At 46.6% G+C, this 20,091-nt stretch overlaps 1 protein-coding gene across 10 annotated transcripts in view; it reads right to left on the bottom strand.

Annotated features, from left to right (window-relative positions):
• LOC112250626 (dynamin-like 120 kDa protein, mitochondrial) overlaps positions 1–20,091 on the bottom strand; it is a 55,667-nt gene that overhangs the window by 4,432 nt on the left and 31,144 nt on the right. For all 10 annotated transcript variants that reach the window (XM_024420929.2, XM_024420931.2, XM_024420930.2 and 7 more), the window contains 5 exons: positions 19,937–20,045; positions 19,220–19,440; positions 18,650–18,766; positions 17,890–17,983; positions 14,483–14,593 (listed from right to left, as the gene is read on the bottom strand). In XM_024420929.2, coding sequence (XP_024276697.2) covers positions 14,483–14,593; positions 17,890–17,983; positions 18,650–18,766; positions 19,220–19,440; positions 19,937–20,045 — 652 coding nt within the window. The remainder of the gene's footprint in view (positions 1–14,482; positions 14,594–17,889; positions 17,984–18,649; positions 18,767–19,219; positions 19,441–19,936; positions 20,046–20,091) is intronic.

Below are 20,091 nucleotides of genomic sequence, written 5' to 3'. Positions count from 1 at the left end.
ACACACGCTCGCGCACACACCTCGGAGCCCTGAAATATAACACTAAAAGTGCTGAGAAAACACTGACCTCACACAAACAGTGGAAAAACAGCACAAGCAGTGTCAGAAAAGCACCTATCCCCCTCCTCTCTCTCTCTCTCCACACACACACACACACACACACACTCCTGGCAGGTGGCAAAAAGAAATTCCCCAGCCTTTGATACTCAGTAAACACGTCAGGGCACAATAGGGAGGCGGTAAGGGGAGATTACAACACCTAATGGAGGCATTAGGGCTGGGAGAGAGGGCACGCTGACACGGTTCCACGGCAGGTGTGGCGAGGCTGAAACCTTACCCGGCTGGAGCCCCACTCTCGAACCATACCGCTCAAAAAGAAAGTTATGGAGCACACATACCGGGAGGAGGAGTGTGGGCCAGGATCTGGCCGCAAAACATCATTTCAATCGGATGAGGAGTACTAGCAACATCTGTCTGACCAGACCCGTGGGAGAAGAGGGGGAAAAAAAGGAGGAGGAGAGGGTACATCTCTGTCACATCAAAACAAGGGAAAACCCCTGGCTCACCTTCAGAGCGTCACTGCTGAGCGGAGTCTAGATGTGACGGTGACACGGGAGCTATTGTGTCGAGTTAATTGCTCGATGTGGACCACTTACTGCAACAGGTCAACCACAGGGGGTAACCTTACCTGAAGTCCATTTTACAGTGTTATAGCAGTTCTCTTACCTTATAGCTGTAGGAGGTCTCAATATATATATTCTTTTACCAGAATTTGATAGGTAAAACGGTCCGCAATTCCCTTTAATTTATAATGGTGTTATAATGAAGGCCCTGCCATCTTGCGGGAGAAAAGCGAGGGCACGCACGGCTCTGAATGGCAGCTTTCAGAAAAAGCCAATATTTTGGGCAGCAACAGTGAGAAACCGATATTTATTTCTCTTCCATCTGTTTGTCCGACAAGACGACAAGGGAAAGAAAAAGGCCACAACAAGGCGGCTTTCCTTTTGAGGCGTACGGAAATGCAACACACGAGGTGGACAGAGTCGCCGTTCCTCTGTTGCCTCAGAGGAATAATTAAAAAAAAAAATCTATATAGGCGCATGTTTACCTAAGAGATGAGCCCTGAGACACTGCTATTCAGCCACCCTCCCCTTTATCTCGTCATGAATATTCCAATAATCCTTTGGCCTCTATCCCAGAGGCCCCTTTTCAGGTGGCTGGCTGAGGGGGGGGGGACTCCGGGCCTTTCCCAATCCCCTCTTTCAGGTCCCTCTCTCGGCTGATCTCCACATGAAATTATCTCTCTTTCACTCCCACTCTGCTGAGCTGTAAAGGCTGTAAGCCTTCGGTGGCCGGAGCAGGAGAAGGGACTGAGGGAAAATCCTTTAATTGACCTGTAATTAGACTGTGAAACAGTGTGGTCCGGGCTGAACAACTGCTCCATACAGATGGAGAGAAGAGAGACCGTAATCTCTTTAATATGGGGGATGCCCCTCTCTAGAGTTTGACGTGAAAGGAGAAAGGCAGACGTTAGAGAAGGGAGACTGTATTAGAGAAAGTGTCAACGCAAGGCTTTCTGTGGGTAACGGTCGGTGCCAAGACCAGCCCCTGTTGTTTTTGCATGGTGCTCCAGTCCAGCATCAGCCAACTCAAGACAGGACAGAGTTCACTGCCTGGTCAGGAGGCTCCCGTCCCAAACTGTCATCATTCAAAAAAATGAAATGAGTTAACTTCTCTTGTCACAAGCAAGGTTACAGTCGGGGGGGGGGTGATCCGACTCTTTGAACGTCTGCATGCGCGATCCTGTCCTGACTGAAAGACGATCTCTTAATGCAACAAGCAGAAGAGTGGGCCGTCGCCATGTCACTTGACTCGTCTCTAAATCTGTATTGTAACACGCTATAAAAACATAAGGGCTGCAGGAGGCGGACGCAGAAAGCGGAATGTCGTCGGCAAAACGCGCCCCGTCAGTGGCAAAGCCATGAATCAGGGCTGGCTCTGGAGGGCTCATCTAGGAACCAGATGCTTGAGGAGAGCAGAACCAAGGAGTCGAGCCCGGAGCCTGAACAGGTTCAACCCGGGGTCACCAGAGGGGCCAGACTAAACAAAGTAGCAGAGCGGGGAAAACCAACGCCAGGTGAAGACGTGCTGTGTAGTTTCTTGTACAGTTTTATTGACAGACATCGACACAGCTTTTATAAAAGGGCGAGATGTCAACAACTTTGTGCATGCAGGGGATTGTAAAATTGGTTAACGAGCAAAATCTGGAGATTTCATTTCCTAAGTGGATTTATCTTAGCTCGCGGCACACTACTGGATTCAACAGGTTTAATGTTGGAAAACAGCAGTGTGATCAAACACAGAGGACGATGAATTTGAGAGGGTTTTGAGAAAAAGGAATCCATACAAAAAGGAATCCATATTTCTTAATTCTTCCAACAAAATCATAACATCACTGATCTTACTTTACCTGGACACGATTGAGACTATTTCACATACCAGCGCAGAGTAATGACAAGTCTTTTATACTGTAAAAACTGTGCAAGACACTCAAGCTGGAAATTCAGAAAATATCTATGTAATTTGTGAGTTGTTTTGGGGGGGTTGTAAATCATGGTAAAATCACAGAGAGCCAGAGTTCCCAGGCTTCTAAAGCCAACCTTTTGCACTCAGATGGTCTGTACTGCAGCTAAGTAGCCTGGACAATCAATCTTACTGGGTAATGTCGGCCTGATAATCTCGGGGTGACAGAGTGTTTATGTTAAATCACTGCCATAATCCCTCAGAGCCACAGGTGTGGACTGCCCGCCGCCGAGCGCCCGGGCGTGTGTGAACACGCACATAAGCAGGCAGACAGACACATTGAACAGAATCAACTGTAATGTGTTCAATACCAAGGCATAGTCTGACTGTGGCACACAGCACATCCATAATCAGGGTCGACACCTTGGAAAGAGCCCCCCCCCAATCTGTCTCTCAGTCTCCACGACTTCTATCACACGCAGACGAATCTGGGAGGTCCGACTCATGTCAGTCAGTCCCGCGAAGGTAAGTACCATGAAGGAACAGCGCTGATCCCAAACGAACCACAGAGACGGCCGACGACACCCATCAGAACACACACACACACACACACACACACACCACTCCCTCCGCTAAATACGGCTTTCCAGCTGGTCCTGAGAGCACACACACCTGTCCCAGTGACACGTAGTACAGCAGGAACTGCAAACAAACATTGAATTCCTTAACGCCACCGCAAGAGTGAAATGTGTCATTGCAAGCACAATCAAAACACCATCTCTGAAAACGTACATCAAGTTTCTTTTATCTATAACCAGGATATCATCCAACCATTTCACGCAGAGGAATTACCTGACGCGTGGGGGGGGTTTGTTCCTTCGAGCATGGTGGGATCTTTTTGTTTGTAAAATGAATTAAGCAAGAAATGGCGGAGGAAAACATAAATTCGAAGTAAACTTGGAACTCCCACTACGACTCGGGAAAGCTTGCAATTTATTAGGCTACAGAAGACATGGTGATGAGCTTGAAGCTCCTTTCCAATAAACATTGAGGGTCTTATTCTGGTGACATGATGTGCAATGCTTGGCTGCCATTTGACAAAAAAAAAAAAATCTCACTAACCCATAATAATCTCATCATGTTGGCTAGCCTAACTGCACCGTATCTGCGAGCTGTTGGCTAAAGCACATGTACCAAGACCAAAATGGGCACATTGTCCATATAACGCAACAGTTTGTGTGAGTTGAAAATATGTCTGGAAATTTCACCTGTATTTTTTATGTGGTACATTTAAATGGCAAAAGTGGTTTTTATGTGCACTATGTTATTACGCAAAGCCTTTGATTTGCAAAAAGCCCGCTTGATGGGAACATCTCTGGCGGGAAAATGGGCATATTGTTTTGATGCAGATTTTAGAATTCGTATTGAAAATCTGTCGCCAATAGGATGGAAATCTAGCTATTGTCAGTGGGCGACGGGAAGAAGTCTGATAAAATATCTAATACACAAAAACGAGAAGACTTGGCAACTTAAAGCATTCAGCAGTAAACTTAATCCAAATCTAACCCCTGGTAGCCGATGAGCATGTACATTGAGAAAATCCCCCATTTCATCTGTTCAAAAAAACTAAAAACGAAAAGAGAAGACTTAAAACAGACTGCTCTATTTTTACCATGCGAGGGAGGAAGTGTGTGGTTTTCCTATTACCTCATCCTCTTATTTGAGCCGTGGACAGCTAACAGGGGCCTAAGTGTGTGAACAGTAACAGTGCTGTCAGACAATGCGTCCCAAATGGCATTCTAATTCTCCATATAGAGCACAACTTTTGACCGGAGCTCTATGGGGCCATGGTCAAAAGTGGTGCACTACATAGGAAATTTGGGAGACAGACTGTGTCTTGAGTGACAGGAGGATCTGCAGGAATGGGGCCCTTGGGGCCCTGCTGGGAGGGAAAGAGACGGTCGGAATCCTCACTGGGCGCTCATCTGTCCCACATCACGACTTCCTCCACTTCCTCTTTTCCCACCGATCACTCTGTCAGGAGCACCAGGGACGTGTCTCTACACTCCTCAGAGGCTTCCATTCCTTGTAACCTTTTCTTGATGATCACCGATACGTGACAGGTTGCGTAAACATGTCCCCCAATGGCCTGAAACAGCTTCCATTGCCTTGTACTTCTTTCACACACATTAGTGCTTTCATTTGTTGCTTTTAGTGGTCTTGGAGGAGGCAAGGAGAGGAGGGTAGATTAGTATTGAGACAAGGCCTGGGAAAGGCAGGTCCAACAGCCTACCCAGTCTCTTTCTGGCTGAGTCTCTGACAGGGTGGACAGTTTCCAAAAATGTCCCCTGCCCCTTTATCCTCCACACTCAGGCAGAGCAAGGAGAGATTTACAACCACCCGGGGACTGCTGCTGCGGGGCCTGTGAAACAGATGCAGGGGAATAGGGGGATGGGGTAAGGGCGCGGGGTCACCAAAACACCAGGGACGTGTCGGAGGGAGCGTGGACAGCCCGCCCTGGCTCCAAGTCTCAGCGAGGAAGGAGGGGACAGGGGGAGGAAAAGGAGAGAGGGATGAGGGAGGAGGTTAGGAGGTCGTGAGTGGGACTGGGAGCGGCTGGCTGGCCGGGTGTAGGGAGGGCCTCTGATCCAGCTGTTGGGAAGACGGAAGTTGTTTCCTCCACTGGCTGTCAGGGAGGGGTATAAACAGTCCTCTGTCAGAGAGGAGGGGATGGGGGGCAGACCCACATGTGCTTTTAACATCAGACATGCTCCCTGTTCCTTCTATGTAAAAAAAAAACACTAAAAAAACACAACACAAATATGTGTACACATGCGTTGCGTGTGAGCTTGTGCGTGCCGTGTGCGTGCGTGCAAGAGCCCATCCATGGTCGGGAGTTTGGTGTGTGTGAGAGAGCTAAGACAGGAAGAGAGCTGGCTGCAGATGAAAGGAAAAACAGAGCAGTATGTTTTAAAGCGGCGTTATGACAACTCTAAATGTAGTGTTTGTCTACTCCCAGCCCCGGAGAAAATGGACAAGTTGGCCCAGAGTCAATCTTTGATGTTTCCTCTTTACGAGAAAACTTCTAAACTAGCACTACAATTAATGCCAGAGTCTGAATCCCAGACGGCACCCTATTCCCTATGTAGTGCACTACCTTTGACCAGGGCCCATAGGCCTTCCCATTTGGGGCACAGTCAGAGGATATACACTCAGGAAAAAAGAATAAAAAATACTCTGCTTTGAAAATACAGCCTCTAACGTCCATTTATGATAAAAGCACTTCTTTCATCATCTATTTGTCTATGTGAAGACATGAGGGGAAAGCCGACAAAATGCTTTTTTAAACCACCAAATTGATGTACAGATCTAGAGGAGAGTAAAAGCTTAAGCTAAAGAGGCAGCCAATTCATTTGCCAACGCATTCAAACGCAACGGGGCCCTTGAGAGAGCAAGAGCAGCATCAAATGGCCCCTAAGTGATTAAAGGGACAATTCGAGATCTGAAAAATAAGACAGCGGTCATCCCGCCACTTGTTCTGGTAAAACGGCTGAGGGACTGTAGATTGGCAAAAAGAGCTCCAAATCAAACGTATAGCCCCAAGCATCCTCCCATGTAAAACGCAACAGTGTGATGAAATGTTGCTCCTCAGGAATCCAGAACCCAAGTACAGGCAACAGTACATAAAACTCATGGACATGCTACGTCGCTCCATACACACGCAACAGACAAGTGCCATCTTGTCCTACGGCAGATGCTTAGGCTTCCTCTAAGAGGAGAGAGCAAACAGATAGTGTGTGTGTGTGGGTGGGGGGGGGCAGGGGCGGGGCATTTCTGCTGTGACCTGCCGCCCAACACAGTAAAACCTTGCGCGCACACACACACACACACACACACACACACACACACACACACACACACACACACACACACACACACACACACACACACACACACACACACACACAATACTCCTATAGGTCTTCCACTACCACAGGAGGAAACAGAGGAGCACTTCTCACTGAGCCTCGCTAATCACTCCAGAGGAAGAGCAGCTCAAAGGAGAGGGAGGAAGGGAGGGGGGGAGAGATAAAAGGGATAGAGGGAGAAGATGTGAGATGGAGGAGTGTGAGGGCATTCCACGGAGCAGGTCCAGACAACCTAGAGTGCTATTGTACACACACACACACACACACACAAGACCAGTACTAAGCTCGCGGGGAGAGCTAGAAAAGACCAAGGGATGAAGGTAAAGAGAAGTGCGTATGGTGTGTGTAGTGTGTGTGTGTGGTGTGTGTGTGCACGCACGCTGGCATGTGTCTGTGTACAGGAGCACTCCGCCTGCCTGTGTGCTGCGAGACACGCGCTCTCCATCAATGTGACAAGCTGCATAAACACCCGCAACTTCCCTTTCAGGGCCACAACTTCATGGCATCTGAAAAGCAAAGGCTTATGCTTTCAGAGAGGAGGGAGACCAGAGCGGGCGGTGTTCACACAGCACATGTTCTCCCATCATGAGGAATCAAAGGGGTGTCAGTCTGTCACAAGGCAAAAACGATAAAGGCGAGAGAGAGAGATGGGGAAGAGGGAAAGAGATAGCGAGAAGGAGAAGAAAAAAAGAGAGATGGAAAACAGAGCAAGGGTTAAAAGAGGCACGTAGACAGAGGGAGAGTGTGTATTCTTGGGTTGTTGTAATTGAGTTGTGTATTACTGGAATTAAGTGAGCAGCCCACATCCAGTCAGTCGTCTCCTGACGGGCCTGCAGTTCCATATTAGCACTGGGCTCCTTTCCAGGGAGAGAGAAGAAGAGGAGGCATCCTGCCATGCAGCTGCTCTGGCCTGTGGTGCGCTCCTCTTCTCTCCCCTCACCCACACAAACGCACGCCCCCCCCCATACATATACACACACACACACGTCGCTTCACCTCCACACACCCTGCACCACTGTTAGTACTCCTACAATCCGCCTCCTACACACACACCTCCCCCCGTGTGAAACCTGAGTGGCACTGGGCTCTACCTGTCTGCTGCGAGTAGGGGCAAATCGCTCTTAACACCAGACTGCCCCAGGGAGCACATTTCTGCCTTTGTTAAGAGAAGTGTGCTCTCCACCCCCTGACCCCCCCTCAAAGTATGCTGCCAGGTGAGGCTCAGGTCGCTTTGAGCAAGAGCATTGAAATAAAGTTTCCCTGCCCTCCATTAGATAACCCCTGGCCTGGCCTAATATCTTTATGAGGGGACATCCTCTCCAGCCTTCAGATGACGAGTGTGTAACAACACCGTGTTCAGTTTCTCTCTCACACACACACACACACAGCTAAACTGGTGGGATCTCCTCCTGTCAAGTCTTGCAGGGGGAGGGGCCAGACAGCACACAGGTGTGCGAGAGGAGAGGCCCACGTCAGAGTTCAGCCAAACATCACAAGATGGCCACTTGTATCATGTCTAATATCACCATTAAATACATTAGCTTGATATTTTCTATTTACCAGGAAAAATGTATTGGATCTCGTTATATCATACGTGGTTAAAGACGACCCTCAGGTGACTGTTGGATGATCGAGAGCCTCAAATTCATTTTGCCCGGGGCCTGCATTTGGCTTCGCGGGCCTGTAGTTTGGAACTAGATGGAGGGTAGAGTGGTATCCAGATGTTCACACCTTCATACCGTTCCTGTACCATACCGCGGTATACGGTATTACCGGCAGTGCACACAAGCGGCGCCATTTCATTCCAAATGTAAAAATAAATAAATCATAATACACATATTGAAGAAGCTGTAACCAAGAAACTTGATCTTGCAATCCTGTCACTAAGCTAGCAAGTTAGCGAGCCAACTGAATAGCTGGAGCCCTGAGCTGGTGATCATTTATTTGGCACATCTCAGATAGGGCTCACGAGTGGCGCAGCGGTCTAAGGCACTGCATCTCATTGCTAGAGGCGTCACTACAGACACCCTGGTTCGAATCCAGGCTGCATTGCAACCGGCTGTGAGTGGAATTCCCAATGGGCTGCGCATAATTTGGCTCAGTGTCGTCCGGGTTTGGCCGTCATTGTAAATAAGTATTTGTTCTTAACTGACTTGCCTAGTTAAATAAAGGTTAAATAAAAAAAGATGCTTTAGGGTGCCTCAAAATATATACGTTATTAAAAAGGTATTGAAAAATCATACCGTCGGTATTTAAAAATACCCCAGTAGACACAGTATACCGCCCAAGCCTAATTGAGGGGAGAAATGGCAACAACAAAAAAAAGCCTAACTTTATAGAGAACTCCAAACTTCCAAGTTGGACTTCGACACTTAGTCTTGTGCCTGTGCGCTGAGCCCTATCTCAGAGCCCAGTAGAGTCGATCTGGTCATTTAGAGTGATGGGCTCCACTGCCCTTCGGAGACCTCCAGGGCAACGTCCCAAACGGCACCCGATTCCCTATATGGTGCACTACTTTTGACCAGGGCCCACAGGAAATAGAGTGCCAGTTGGGACACAGCCCCCTCTAGCACACATCTAGGTCTACATTACAGACAGACAGCCAACTCCGCACTGTCAGACGGCTAACCAGCACGATCCTCAACTCGTACTACATCTAGAATGACAACCTTACATGAATGGATTGAACCCATTTGACCTAACGTAGCTCGGGTCTTAAAAAAAAAAGTGCTCCGCAAACCCTAAGGTTGGAGCGCAGAAGCGTCGGGAAAGTTCCAATGAGCGTTTTGGAGATCAGGAGCACCATGGATCAACGCCTTGTTACACAAGGTAGTGTGGTCGATACCCGCTTGATAGTGTATCTTACATCCCTTCAGAACCCCTATCCTCCTCCTGCACAGCTTTTAATAAAGTGAAAGTACTCTGAAAATCAGCCTCGACTTCTGAAGCGTCACTCCTCCTCGGTTCCTCCGAGTGACAAGAGGACGTCGGAGGAGGAGGACAAGCCCAGGCAGGGATACTCTCTGCGGGTTGTCTGGCTTGCAGGTAACCTCCCTTCCGTCTCCACCAACATGGTGTGTGACCATTGTGTTCCCAGCCCCACCACCCTCCCTCCTCAAACACTCTGAGAAGGTGTCTACATCCCAAATGGCAGCCTATTCCCTACATAGGTCTAGGAACTCCTCTGTGAGAGAAGCAGAGGACGAAGAGAGGAGCGTCTTCTCGTTTATTCTATTCCTCTCTGTTTCCCTTCTGGTGGTTTGGTGAGAGAACATGACCCCCATAGGAGGAAGTGAAGGCAGCCCCTTTTAAACTCAACCATAACAAGTGATGTGTGTGTGGGTGTGTGTGTGTGTGTGAGCGCGTACGTGCGTCCGTGTGTTTGTGAGTGAGGGTGTCAGAGAGAGGGAGAGAGAGTGTACATGTGTCAGTGCTTCCCCAAAGATTGTTTTCAGCAGCAGTGGCAAAAGTAGTGGGTGGGTGGGGGGGTTGTGGTCACTTCTGCTGACTTATACTTTGTATAACTTGTCACTTATCTTAAAGGGATAGTGCGGGATTCATTATTTCTTTTTTTAACAGTCAAATGAATTACCAGATACCATTTGAATGTCTTTTTATGCAGTTTGAAGGGAGTTGAAGGCAGTTTCATGAGCTATTGCTAGCTATGGACAATGAAAGGAACTCTATGGAAACAGCTAGCGTTCTAGTTGTTCACATAGACTTCCAGTTATTGTGTTAATGCTAGTTTGCAGCTAGATATCCCTTTAAAAAGCAGAAATATTTATAAAAAAATTAAATAAAAAACATTTTGTAGTGGCGACAACGATTTAACAGCCACAGGGCTATAGGTGAAACACGGTGTGTTTGTGAGAGTGTGTTGTGTGTGTGTGTTGAAGAAGGGTCAAACAGTCGAAAGAGAGGTGTGTATGTGTGTTCAAGGCAACACCTGAATGCCAGTCTAGCCGGCAAACACAGATAGGAGCCAGACACAGCAACAACCATATCATAGCTGCAAGTGGAAAGCGCCGTCAAATGCACACACCTTTAACATACTAAACTGAGGAAGAACTAACAATAGGCTAGCGCGTGTGTTTGTGTGTGTGTGCCCTCATTTTTTCAACCGTGTGTGTATGTGTGTGTCATGGTAAATGGTGTGTGAATGTGTATGTGTGAGCACACGTGTGTGTTGGAAACAGAGAGGACAAGGCATTGGCAGGCTGGCAGCACGCCTCTCTCATGCTGCTCCACTAATGCACTTAGCAGGGCTTCACTAAATAAGCAGGCTACTGTAGTGTGGACGCCTCAGTCTGTCACTGCACAATAGCCTGTTATTATGGGCCGCTCTCTGCCTACCAACAAAGAATTACCAACACGGGGCCAGTTAGCAACGATCTAAACACACACACACACACACACACACACACACACACACACACACACACAGGCTACTGTAAACACCCACACACAAGTTAGCAACAACCCCAACACACACTCTGTCAACAGGCCTGGACTTGTCTTTATTGGTATAGTCCTCTGTATGACTAACGGTCAGTTCCTGGGGGGGTCAGAGCGCGTGTGTGTGTCACGGCCAACAGCATATGAATTCTCTCCCAGGGTCTCCCGTTACCACGGTAGCATGCACAAACGGACAGGAACAAGGCCTAGTGACTCATTGCAGCCCCACTGGCATACCGGAAAGAGACACACGACTGTGACTATGCCTGCTCCTCAAGGGTCGGTATCGTATGTGTACGAGTTGAGACAGAAGTACATGTGAATACGCACAGAAAACACATACGGTGCTAACAGACAGGTAATTGTGTTGACCACGAAACACACACCTCTGAATATGTATGAAATCATAAACAGATACAAAATGGAGAGCTAAGCTATATCACACACCAACGCGCACACACCCACCCAAGGAGGTGTTTCTTAATTCACACACGCCGCAACCTTTATTCTTTTCCCTTTCACTCCTAGGTCTGCATCCCAAATGGCACCATATTGCCAATCAGGGTTGCCTAGGCTACTTTGAAACAAGATAAGACTTAACTCATAAAATTAAGTAAAATGTTCAGGTTTCAAACAATTAAGTAATAAACTGAAATACCTTATTTACATATGTATTCAGACCCTTTGATATGAGACTCAAAATTGAGCTCAGGTGCCTTTAGTTTCCATTGAGCATCCTTGAGCTGTTTCTACAACTTGATTGGAGTACACCTGTAGTAAATTAAATTGATTGGACATCATTTGGAAAGGCACACACCTGTCCATATAAGGTCCCACAGTTGAAAGTACATGTCAGGGCAAAAACCAAGCCATGAGGCCGAAGGAATTGTCCGTAGAGCTTCGAGACAGGATTGTGTCAAGGCACCGAACTGGGGAAGGGCACCAAAAAATGTCCGCAGCATTGAAGGTCCCCAAAAACACAGTGGCCTCCATCATTCTTAAATGGAAGAAGTTTGGAACCACCAAGACTCTTCCTAGAGATGGCCGCCCGGCAAAACTGAGCAATCGGGAGAGAAGGCCCTTGGTCTAGGAGGTGACCAAGAACTCGATGGTCACTCTTACAGAGCTCCAGTGTTCCTCTGTGGAGATGGGAGAACCTTCCAGAATGACAACAATCTCTGCAGCACTCCACCAAATCAGGCCTTTACGGTAGAGTGGCCAGACGGAAGCCACTCCTCGATAAAATGCACATGACAGCCTGCTTGGACTTTGCCAAAAGGCACCTAAGGACTCCTAGAACATGAGAAACAAGATTCTCTGGTCTGATGAAACCAAGATTGAACTCTTTAGCCTGAATGCCAAGTGTCACATCAGTAGGAAACCTGGCACCATCCCTACGGTGAAGCATGGTGGTGGCAGCATCACACTGTGGTGATGTTTTTCAGTGGCAGGGACTGGGAGACTAGTCAGGATCGAGGGAAAGAGGAACGAAGCAAAGTACAGAGAATTGTTGATGAAAAGCTGCTCCAGAGTGCTCAGGACCTCAGACTGGAGCGAAGGTTCACCTTCCAACAGGACAACGACCCTAAGCACACAGCCAAGACAACGCAGGAGTGGCTTCCGGACAAGCCTCAATGTCCTTGAGTTGCCCAACCAGAGCCCGGACTTGAAACCGATCGAACATCTCTGGAGACCTGAAAATTGTTGTGCAGCAATGCTCCCCATCCAACCTGACAGAGCTTGAGAGGATCTGCAGAGAACAATGGGAGAAACTCCCCAAATACAGGTGTTCCAAGCTTGTAGCATAATACCCAAGAAGATTCGAGGCTGTAATCGCTTCCAAAGGTGCTTCAACAAAGTTCTGAGTAAAGGGTCTGAATAGTTATGTAAATGTGATTTCATTTTTTTTAGTAATGATCTAAAATGTCTAAAAACGTGTTTTTGCTTTGTCATTATGGGGTATTGCGTGTAGATTGGTGATATATATATTTTTTAATCAATTTTAGAATAAAGCTGTATAACGTAACAAAATGTGAAAAAGTCTAGGGGTCTGAATACTTTCCAAAGGCACTGTATGTACACAGTATTAGTCAAAAATGTGGACACCCTACTCATTCAAGGGATTTTCAGAATTTCTTTACTATTTTCTACATTGTAAAATAAGTGTAGACATCAAAACTATGAAACATATGGAATCATATAGTAACCAAATAAAAGTGTGAAACAAAGTAGCCACCCTTTGCCTTGATAGCGTTGCACATTCTTGGCATGGTCTCAACCAGCTTCAAGAGATAGTCACCTGGAATGCATTTCAATTAACAGGTGTGCCTTGTTAAAAGTTAATTTGTGGAATTCAAGGCACACTTAACCAGAATCTGCAGCGATACACCATCCATCTGGTTTGCGCTTAGTGGGACTATCATTTATTTTTCAACAGGACAATGACCCAAAACACACCTCCAGGCTGTGTAAGGGCTATTTGACCAAGAAGGAGAGTGATGGAGTGCTGTATCAGATGACCTGGCCTCCGCAATCCCCCGACCTCAACCCAATTTAGATGGTATGGGATGGTATGGGATGAGAACGCCAAGAGTGTGCAAAGCTGTCATCAAGGCAAACGGTGGCTATGATACTATGACCATGTTGAAAGTTATAGAAGCACACGCACTTAGTGACAGGCGCTGTCACTTTGCTTCCTCTGTTATCAGTGTGTGTGTGTGTGTGAGAGCAAGTCTGGGCTTGTCGACACTCCACTCGGCCGCTCCACATATTGCTGTGTTTAATCAGCAGAGCTTCTTACCAGAGAGCAGGGCTGGGCTAGTCGACATGACAGGCGGCGGGCAGCACACTGTTACCTAAATGCTGCTGCCAGACACTCTCTTTCCCGCTCTTTTGCTTACCACCTCCTCTCCTGAGAGCAGCAATTAAAGTCTCAAGTCCCAAGGAGAGATGAAAGAGAGAGCGAGAGAGTATGTGTGTGTGTGTGTGTGTGTGTGTGTCCATACGCGCATTCACGTATCTTGAAATAGAGAGCGTGTGTGTCTGCTAAGTTCCTAAAGTGTGAGTTCATGTAAAAATGTGTGTCCAGAATGCACATGCATGTGGCGGGGGGGGGAATACAGTAAATTAAGCTACGCAGTGGTCAGAGCGTTGTCTAAGACGTCAGTGCCACGAAGCAGACATCCCATTGTTAGCGGTCAATCCGTAGCAGTAACATACAGGGGATGGTCAAGCTCTTCCAGTGTGCTGACATATGGTGAATGAGAAGACCTCACCTTTCCTTTACCACCACTGCCATCTAGTGGCGTCTGGTACGTTGCAAAACCATACGGCCGTCAAATCGGCGAAAGAGAAACGCACAGCCAAATCCATCATATTCAAAACAATATTTGTTCTTCCACTAGGTACCATAATATAAGTGATCTATTCGTTAGTAAGGCATAAACAGGAGGGATCACAAATGTGACTGTACCATTCTGGTTAAACTGAAGTGTGTGTGTGCGCGTAGCTGGTGTGTGTGTGTGTGTAGCTGGTGTGTGTGTGTGTGTGTAATGTGTGTGTGTGAGGTGACTCACTGAGGTCCTCTGCCAGCTGTACTCTGCGTCCGGTGATGAGGTGAACCTTCCTCTCGTTGTCCTCACCAAAGTCCTCCAGCACCTCTTTCACGTTCTTCTCCAGGCGCCGCACTGAATATGTGAACACACACACACACACCACAAAATGTCAGACAAAGACACAGCAAGCAAACATAGACCTACACAGAGCCTACAAAACATTAAGAACACCTGCTCTCTCCATGACACAGACTGACCAGGTGAATCAAGGTGAAAGCTATGATCCCTTATTGATGTCACTTGCTATATCCACTTCAATCAGTGTAGATGAAGGGGAGGAGACAGGTTAAAATAAGAATTTTTAAGCCTTGATACAATTGAGATGGATTGTGTGTGTGTGCCATTCAGAGGGTGAATGGGCAAGACAAAAAAAAAAGACTTAAGTGCCTTTGAACGGGGTAGTAGGTGCCAGGAGCACCGGTTTGCGTTAAGAACGGCAACGCTGCTGGGTTTTTCACACAAGTGCTCTTTGGACAAGACAGTTAAGCTTACAATAAGGCTGGGTGATATCAAAATAATTTGATTAATTCAAATCTATATATTGTTTTTATGAGCGTTGACGTCCACTTGTTCTAAAATGTTGTCTTTTTGGTCTCGTCTCCTTCGTTCCCGTCTGCGCTGGGTGCACCTTCCCATTTACACCAGATATCTATGTAATGACGAGATGCTCATGTATCCGCCGTAACAATGGGAGTCGTTGTTCCAACGGCGGGAAGGCAAGCGACAAGCTGAGGTCCAGAATAAGTCCATACAAACACCCTGGGGTTATTTTGGACAGAGTGAAACCTCCCGCGTCACCTCTTCCTCGCTGTTCTCACACACACACAGCCCCTACCCCTGCCACTCACATCAACAAAGATGAGAGATCACTTACTCTCCGACAAGCGGTTTCAACTCGCTATTTGCATTTGCGGTTAGGTCCAACAGAATAGATCATACGCTGAAACAGAGTGAGACATTATTTTACCGCAATAAAGGAGAAGTTAACCTTTCTAACAACACCCATTTTATGTCTCAACTCCTCAAATTACGTGCTGAGCCAGACACTACTAAAAACGGGAGTATCAATGAACATTGATTCTGGAAAAGCCTCCGTTTGTCGCGCAGGGCATTGCGGTATCACTTAGTGCTAGCAGCATTTTAGCCTAAGACTGTTACACCAGCTGTCTATTGCACATTTATAAAAACAGACTAATGATAAAGAACAATTATATCAGAAATTGGCAAGTCATTTAACATTCTGAGAAATAAAGTATGCCACTTGATTTCAACATCTGAACAAAGTAGACGGGCTAGCAAGCTGTTCAAACAGTCGGAGATGGACAGTGTGTGTTCATAACAATTCAACTGTTCTGCCTTGTTAGCTAGGAAAATAGATTCAAGTTGGCTTAACTTCAAATATAAAAAAAGATTAGCTGGCTACTCACTAGCACGTGGGCTTGTGCTTGAGAGATTGTTCAGACCTGTGTTAACTTGCAACAAGAAGTTATTCATTATTAGTGAATGTATTATGCATGGTTCTGGTTAAATCTGTACCAGAAAGGGCATTTTCATAGACTTGAAAGCCATTATATTATTCCATTATTAGTGGGTCTTATGGTTGGTAAAGCATACCGTACACACAGAAAGTATTCAGACCCCCTTTGACTCAATCTACACACAATATACCAGAATGACAAGGCGAAAACTGGTTTAGACATTTTTTCACATGTATGAAAAATAAAAACAGAAAAACATTATCTACATACTTTTTCAGACCCTTTGCTATGACTTGAAATTGAGCTCAGGTGCATCCGGTTTCCACTGATCATCCTTGAGATGTTTCTACAACTTGACTGGAGTCCACCTGTGGTACAATCAATTGATTGGACATGATTTGGAAAGGCACACACCTGTCTATATAAAGTCCCACAGTTAACAGTGCATGTCAGAGCAAAAACCAAGCCATGAGGTCGAGAGGAATTCTCCGTTGAGCGCCGAGACAGTATTGTGTCGAGGCACAGATCTGAGGAAGGGTACCAAAACATTTCTGCCGCATTCAAGGTCCCCAAGAACACAGTGGCCTCCATCAGTCTTAAATGGAATAAGTTTGGAACCACCAAGACTCTTCCTAGAGCTGGCCACTCGGCCAAACTGAGCAATCGGAGGAGAAGGACCATGGTCAGGCCAACTCCCACCTAAAGGACTCTCAGACCATGAGAAACAAGATTATATGGTCTGATGAAACCAAGATTGAACTCTTTGGCCTGAATGCCAAGCGCCACGTCTGAAGGAAACCTTGTAGCGTCATACCCAAGACCGTAATCGCTGCCAAAGGTGCCTCAAAAAAGTACTGAGTAAAGGGTCTGAATACTTACATAAATGTGATAGTTTATTTGTAATCATTTGCCCCAAAAATACAAACCTCTTTTTGCTTTGTCATTATGTATAGATTGATGGGGGGGGGGGACAATTTAATCAATTTTAGAATAAGGCTGTAACCTAACAAAATGTGGAAAGAGTCAAGGGGTCTGAATACTTTCCGAATGCACTGTATATTTATCCTAAAGTATAATTTCATGAGCTCTGAATTCAATAGATTATTGCTGTCTGTTTGAAGTGCAGTGGATTTGACCTTTAATTGTACAATCAACTTCTTTCGAGAAAACATTTTTTTTTTTTAAATGTGATATACTGTGAAGTCCATAAAAGTTTTAGACAATATCGCCCAGCCCTAGCTTACAGCACATCTGGTTCCACCATATAGCTCAGCTAATGGCAGTAGCTGCATCCCAAATGGCACCGTATTCACTATGGGCACTGGTAAACAACTGTGCACTAGGTCTAAAGTAGGGCACTATGTAGGGAATAGGGTGCCATTTGGGACATGGGCTATAATTCTTCTGTGTCAGCTACCTAGCTCCCCAGTACACCGTAGCTCACTCAGACAGGGTCAGACTGAGGGCAGACATTCTCCGTTCAAACTCTATGACTCAATGGACTGTTCACCGTCCCTCTCATTTGAACCAGTTCAGAGTTATAAAGCCTTCAGTTTCAGGCCGGTGGGGCCGGTATGCAGCTGCCTGCCTGTATGCTCTAGTGAGGGCTTGTGTGTTGGTACATGACAATAATATTGACCATGGGCGGTTGGTTCTGCCCTGCTAAGCCCCAGTTCATTGTAGCTCAGTCTTGGATGACCCCACCCAGTTCTGCCTAGCCCAACGTTAGCTAACTCATGATAATAAAGCTAGCCATGAAGCCTATGCTGGCATGGCAATCTCTGCAACGACGAACACAGGAAGTCTGTTCCACTGGTTTCCAGTTTGATTTCCACATTTTGTAACGGCTGAAATCCCAATTTCCAGCCCTATACCCCGGTCCCAGCCTACCCTCTGTGTTGGTTAGCTGCTGTCTGAGTGTGTTGGCTGTGATAAGCAGCATCCTCTGGATCCTCCAGAACAGCACTACGTCATTGCACTCCAGCTATGGAAGAAAAGAAACAAACTGTGAAAATGAGATAGGGTAGAAGTGACACGCATGGTTTTTACTGCAGGCAGGGGAAAGGGTAGTGTCGATCGATGGACAATGTACTACAGTCCAAAAGGTGCGTTCAACAAGGGAAATAGTTCTCAAACTTTTTCTAACATACAAACACACGTTCCATTTATTTTGTGCTAACTGCAGCGTCAATGCATCAATGCTGCGTAATAAATTCTGCAGTCAAACTGTTCTCATTATGTAATGCAATTTTTTTACTGAACACGTGTGCAACTGCAGTTCAACATTCACCTTTTGCTTCCACTTCTGTCAAGTCTACACATACAGTTGGATATATCCAACATACGCACCACACAGAACAGCCTCTGCAACGCTGCAAGGCAAACGGCAGATTCCATTGGAAATGAACGACCTTCTGATTTAGGCTATTATATCGAGTAAGAATGAATAATCCTTACAAAATGAGCTATTTGTGCCTTCACCGTAACATTTTGGAACGTTCATTCAAATCAAATCCTTCAACTGAAATTGTTACTATGGTAACATGTTCGCCGAAACGGAAGCCTTGTTGAATTCACCTCAATATGTCTCTGAAATCTTAGTTGAGAACAGCTACCTCTGGCAGCTTGCCTTGGAGCTGAGGTCACTTACCTCCGAGTCGACAAAGTGTCTCTGGTAGTAGTAGAAGCCTCGTCTACACAGGTTACAGTGCTGCAGGGCCTTCTGCAGGAAGTGACGCCTGTACAGTTGGTGCCACGTGTCCTTGATCTGGAACACAGGAAGTAGTAGAGGGCCAGAATGCGAGAGGGACAGGCTATGCTTCATGGTGTCTTGGGATGTGGGATAGGTTGTGTGTGTGCGCGCATCTAAATTCTATTTGATTTTAAATTAACCCTTATTTTACCAGGTAAGTTGACTCAGAACACATTCTCATTTACAGCAACGACCTGGGGAATAGTTACAGGGGAGGACGAATGAGCCAATTGTAAACGGGGGGATGATTAGGTGGCCATGATGGTATGAAGGACAGATTGGGAATTGATATACTTGTGTCTTTGAGTACTCATCTCCTCTATCAGCAGTGATCTGAAAACACAATACGACTTCCACCTGCCCAGTTCCTCAATAAATGCATATGTACTTATTGCAAAGTTATTACATGCATTCCTCCACTGGAGTTTCTAAGACTAAGAAAATGTGACCAGAGTTGGTCTCCCTCACCAGGGCAGGGTCCACCTCCACCCCTCGGCCCTCCAGGTTCTTGCGGACGGTGGTGACCTCGTCGTTGGCCAGGTAGGCCGTGTGGTCCTCGTGGAGCTTCAGCAGGCGCTCCAGCTCGTTTCGGGTCTCGTTGCGGGTGTGCTGCTCGGGCGAGCGGTTCTTCCAGCTCATCCAGCGCTGCTTCCAGTCAGGACCCACCATGTCATTTATCACAGAGTCCGCTAGGAGACACACAGAGGTTGTGAGATCGTAGTATTAGAGGTAGCGTAGAAGCAGACAGGTGCAAAGAGGGAGGGAGGGAGATTAGGGTTGTCACGATACCAGTAGCGCGACCCTCAGAAGTATCGTGGTAAGAAAAAAACAAGAAGCGGATTTCATATCTTGAGGAAAACAGTCCCGGAGTTAGAAACAAACAGCATTATGTTGTCACCTAGAGTCACATTTGTTTTAATTGGCGAGCTATAGCACCCACAATTTTACATAAAGTAGCTTTTTAATAGGACCATAAGAGTTTAGTCTAAATCCTGTTTTCTTTTTTCGCCACGGAAAATCTGGTGTTGTGGTACATCGATTCTGGTATAGTGACAACCCTAACAGAGAGAGTCAGGTGCAGAGAGAGGGAGACATACACACAGCAGCAACACAGGCAGGGAAAGATCAAGGAAGAGGTTGATTGTAAAGGCAGTAAGCCACGGTGAAGGTGGGTGTGTGACCTACTGTCTTTGAGGCGTGCCTGCAGGGTCTCCTCCATGAACTGGATGGCCGCGTCCCACTGGGGCTTGTCTGTGATGGAGCGGTCCTCCAGAGCATTGTGCTGGATCACCCTCTGACAACCCACACAAACAGGAGTAAGGACATTACGCACAAGGGGA

Source organism: Oncorhynchus tshawytscha, linkage group LG05 (assembly GCF_018296145.1).
Source record: "Oncorhynchus tshawytscha isolate Ot180627B linkage group LG05, Otsh_v2.0, whole genome shotgun sequence".
Classification (NCBI taxonomy): domain Eukaryota; kingdom Metazoa; phylum Chordata; class Actinopteri; order Salmoniformes; family Salmonidae; genus Oncorhynchus; species Oncorhynchus tshawytscha.
Note: the sequence above shows the minus strand (reverse complement) of the source record. Positions and strands in the feature narration are given on the sequence as shown.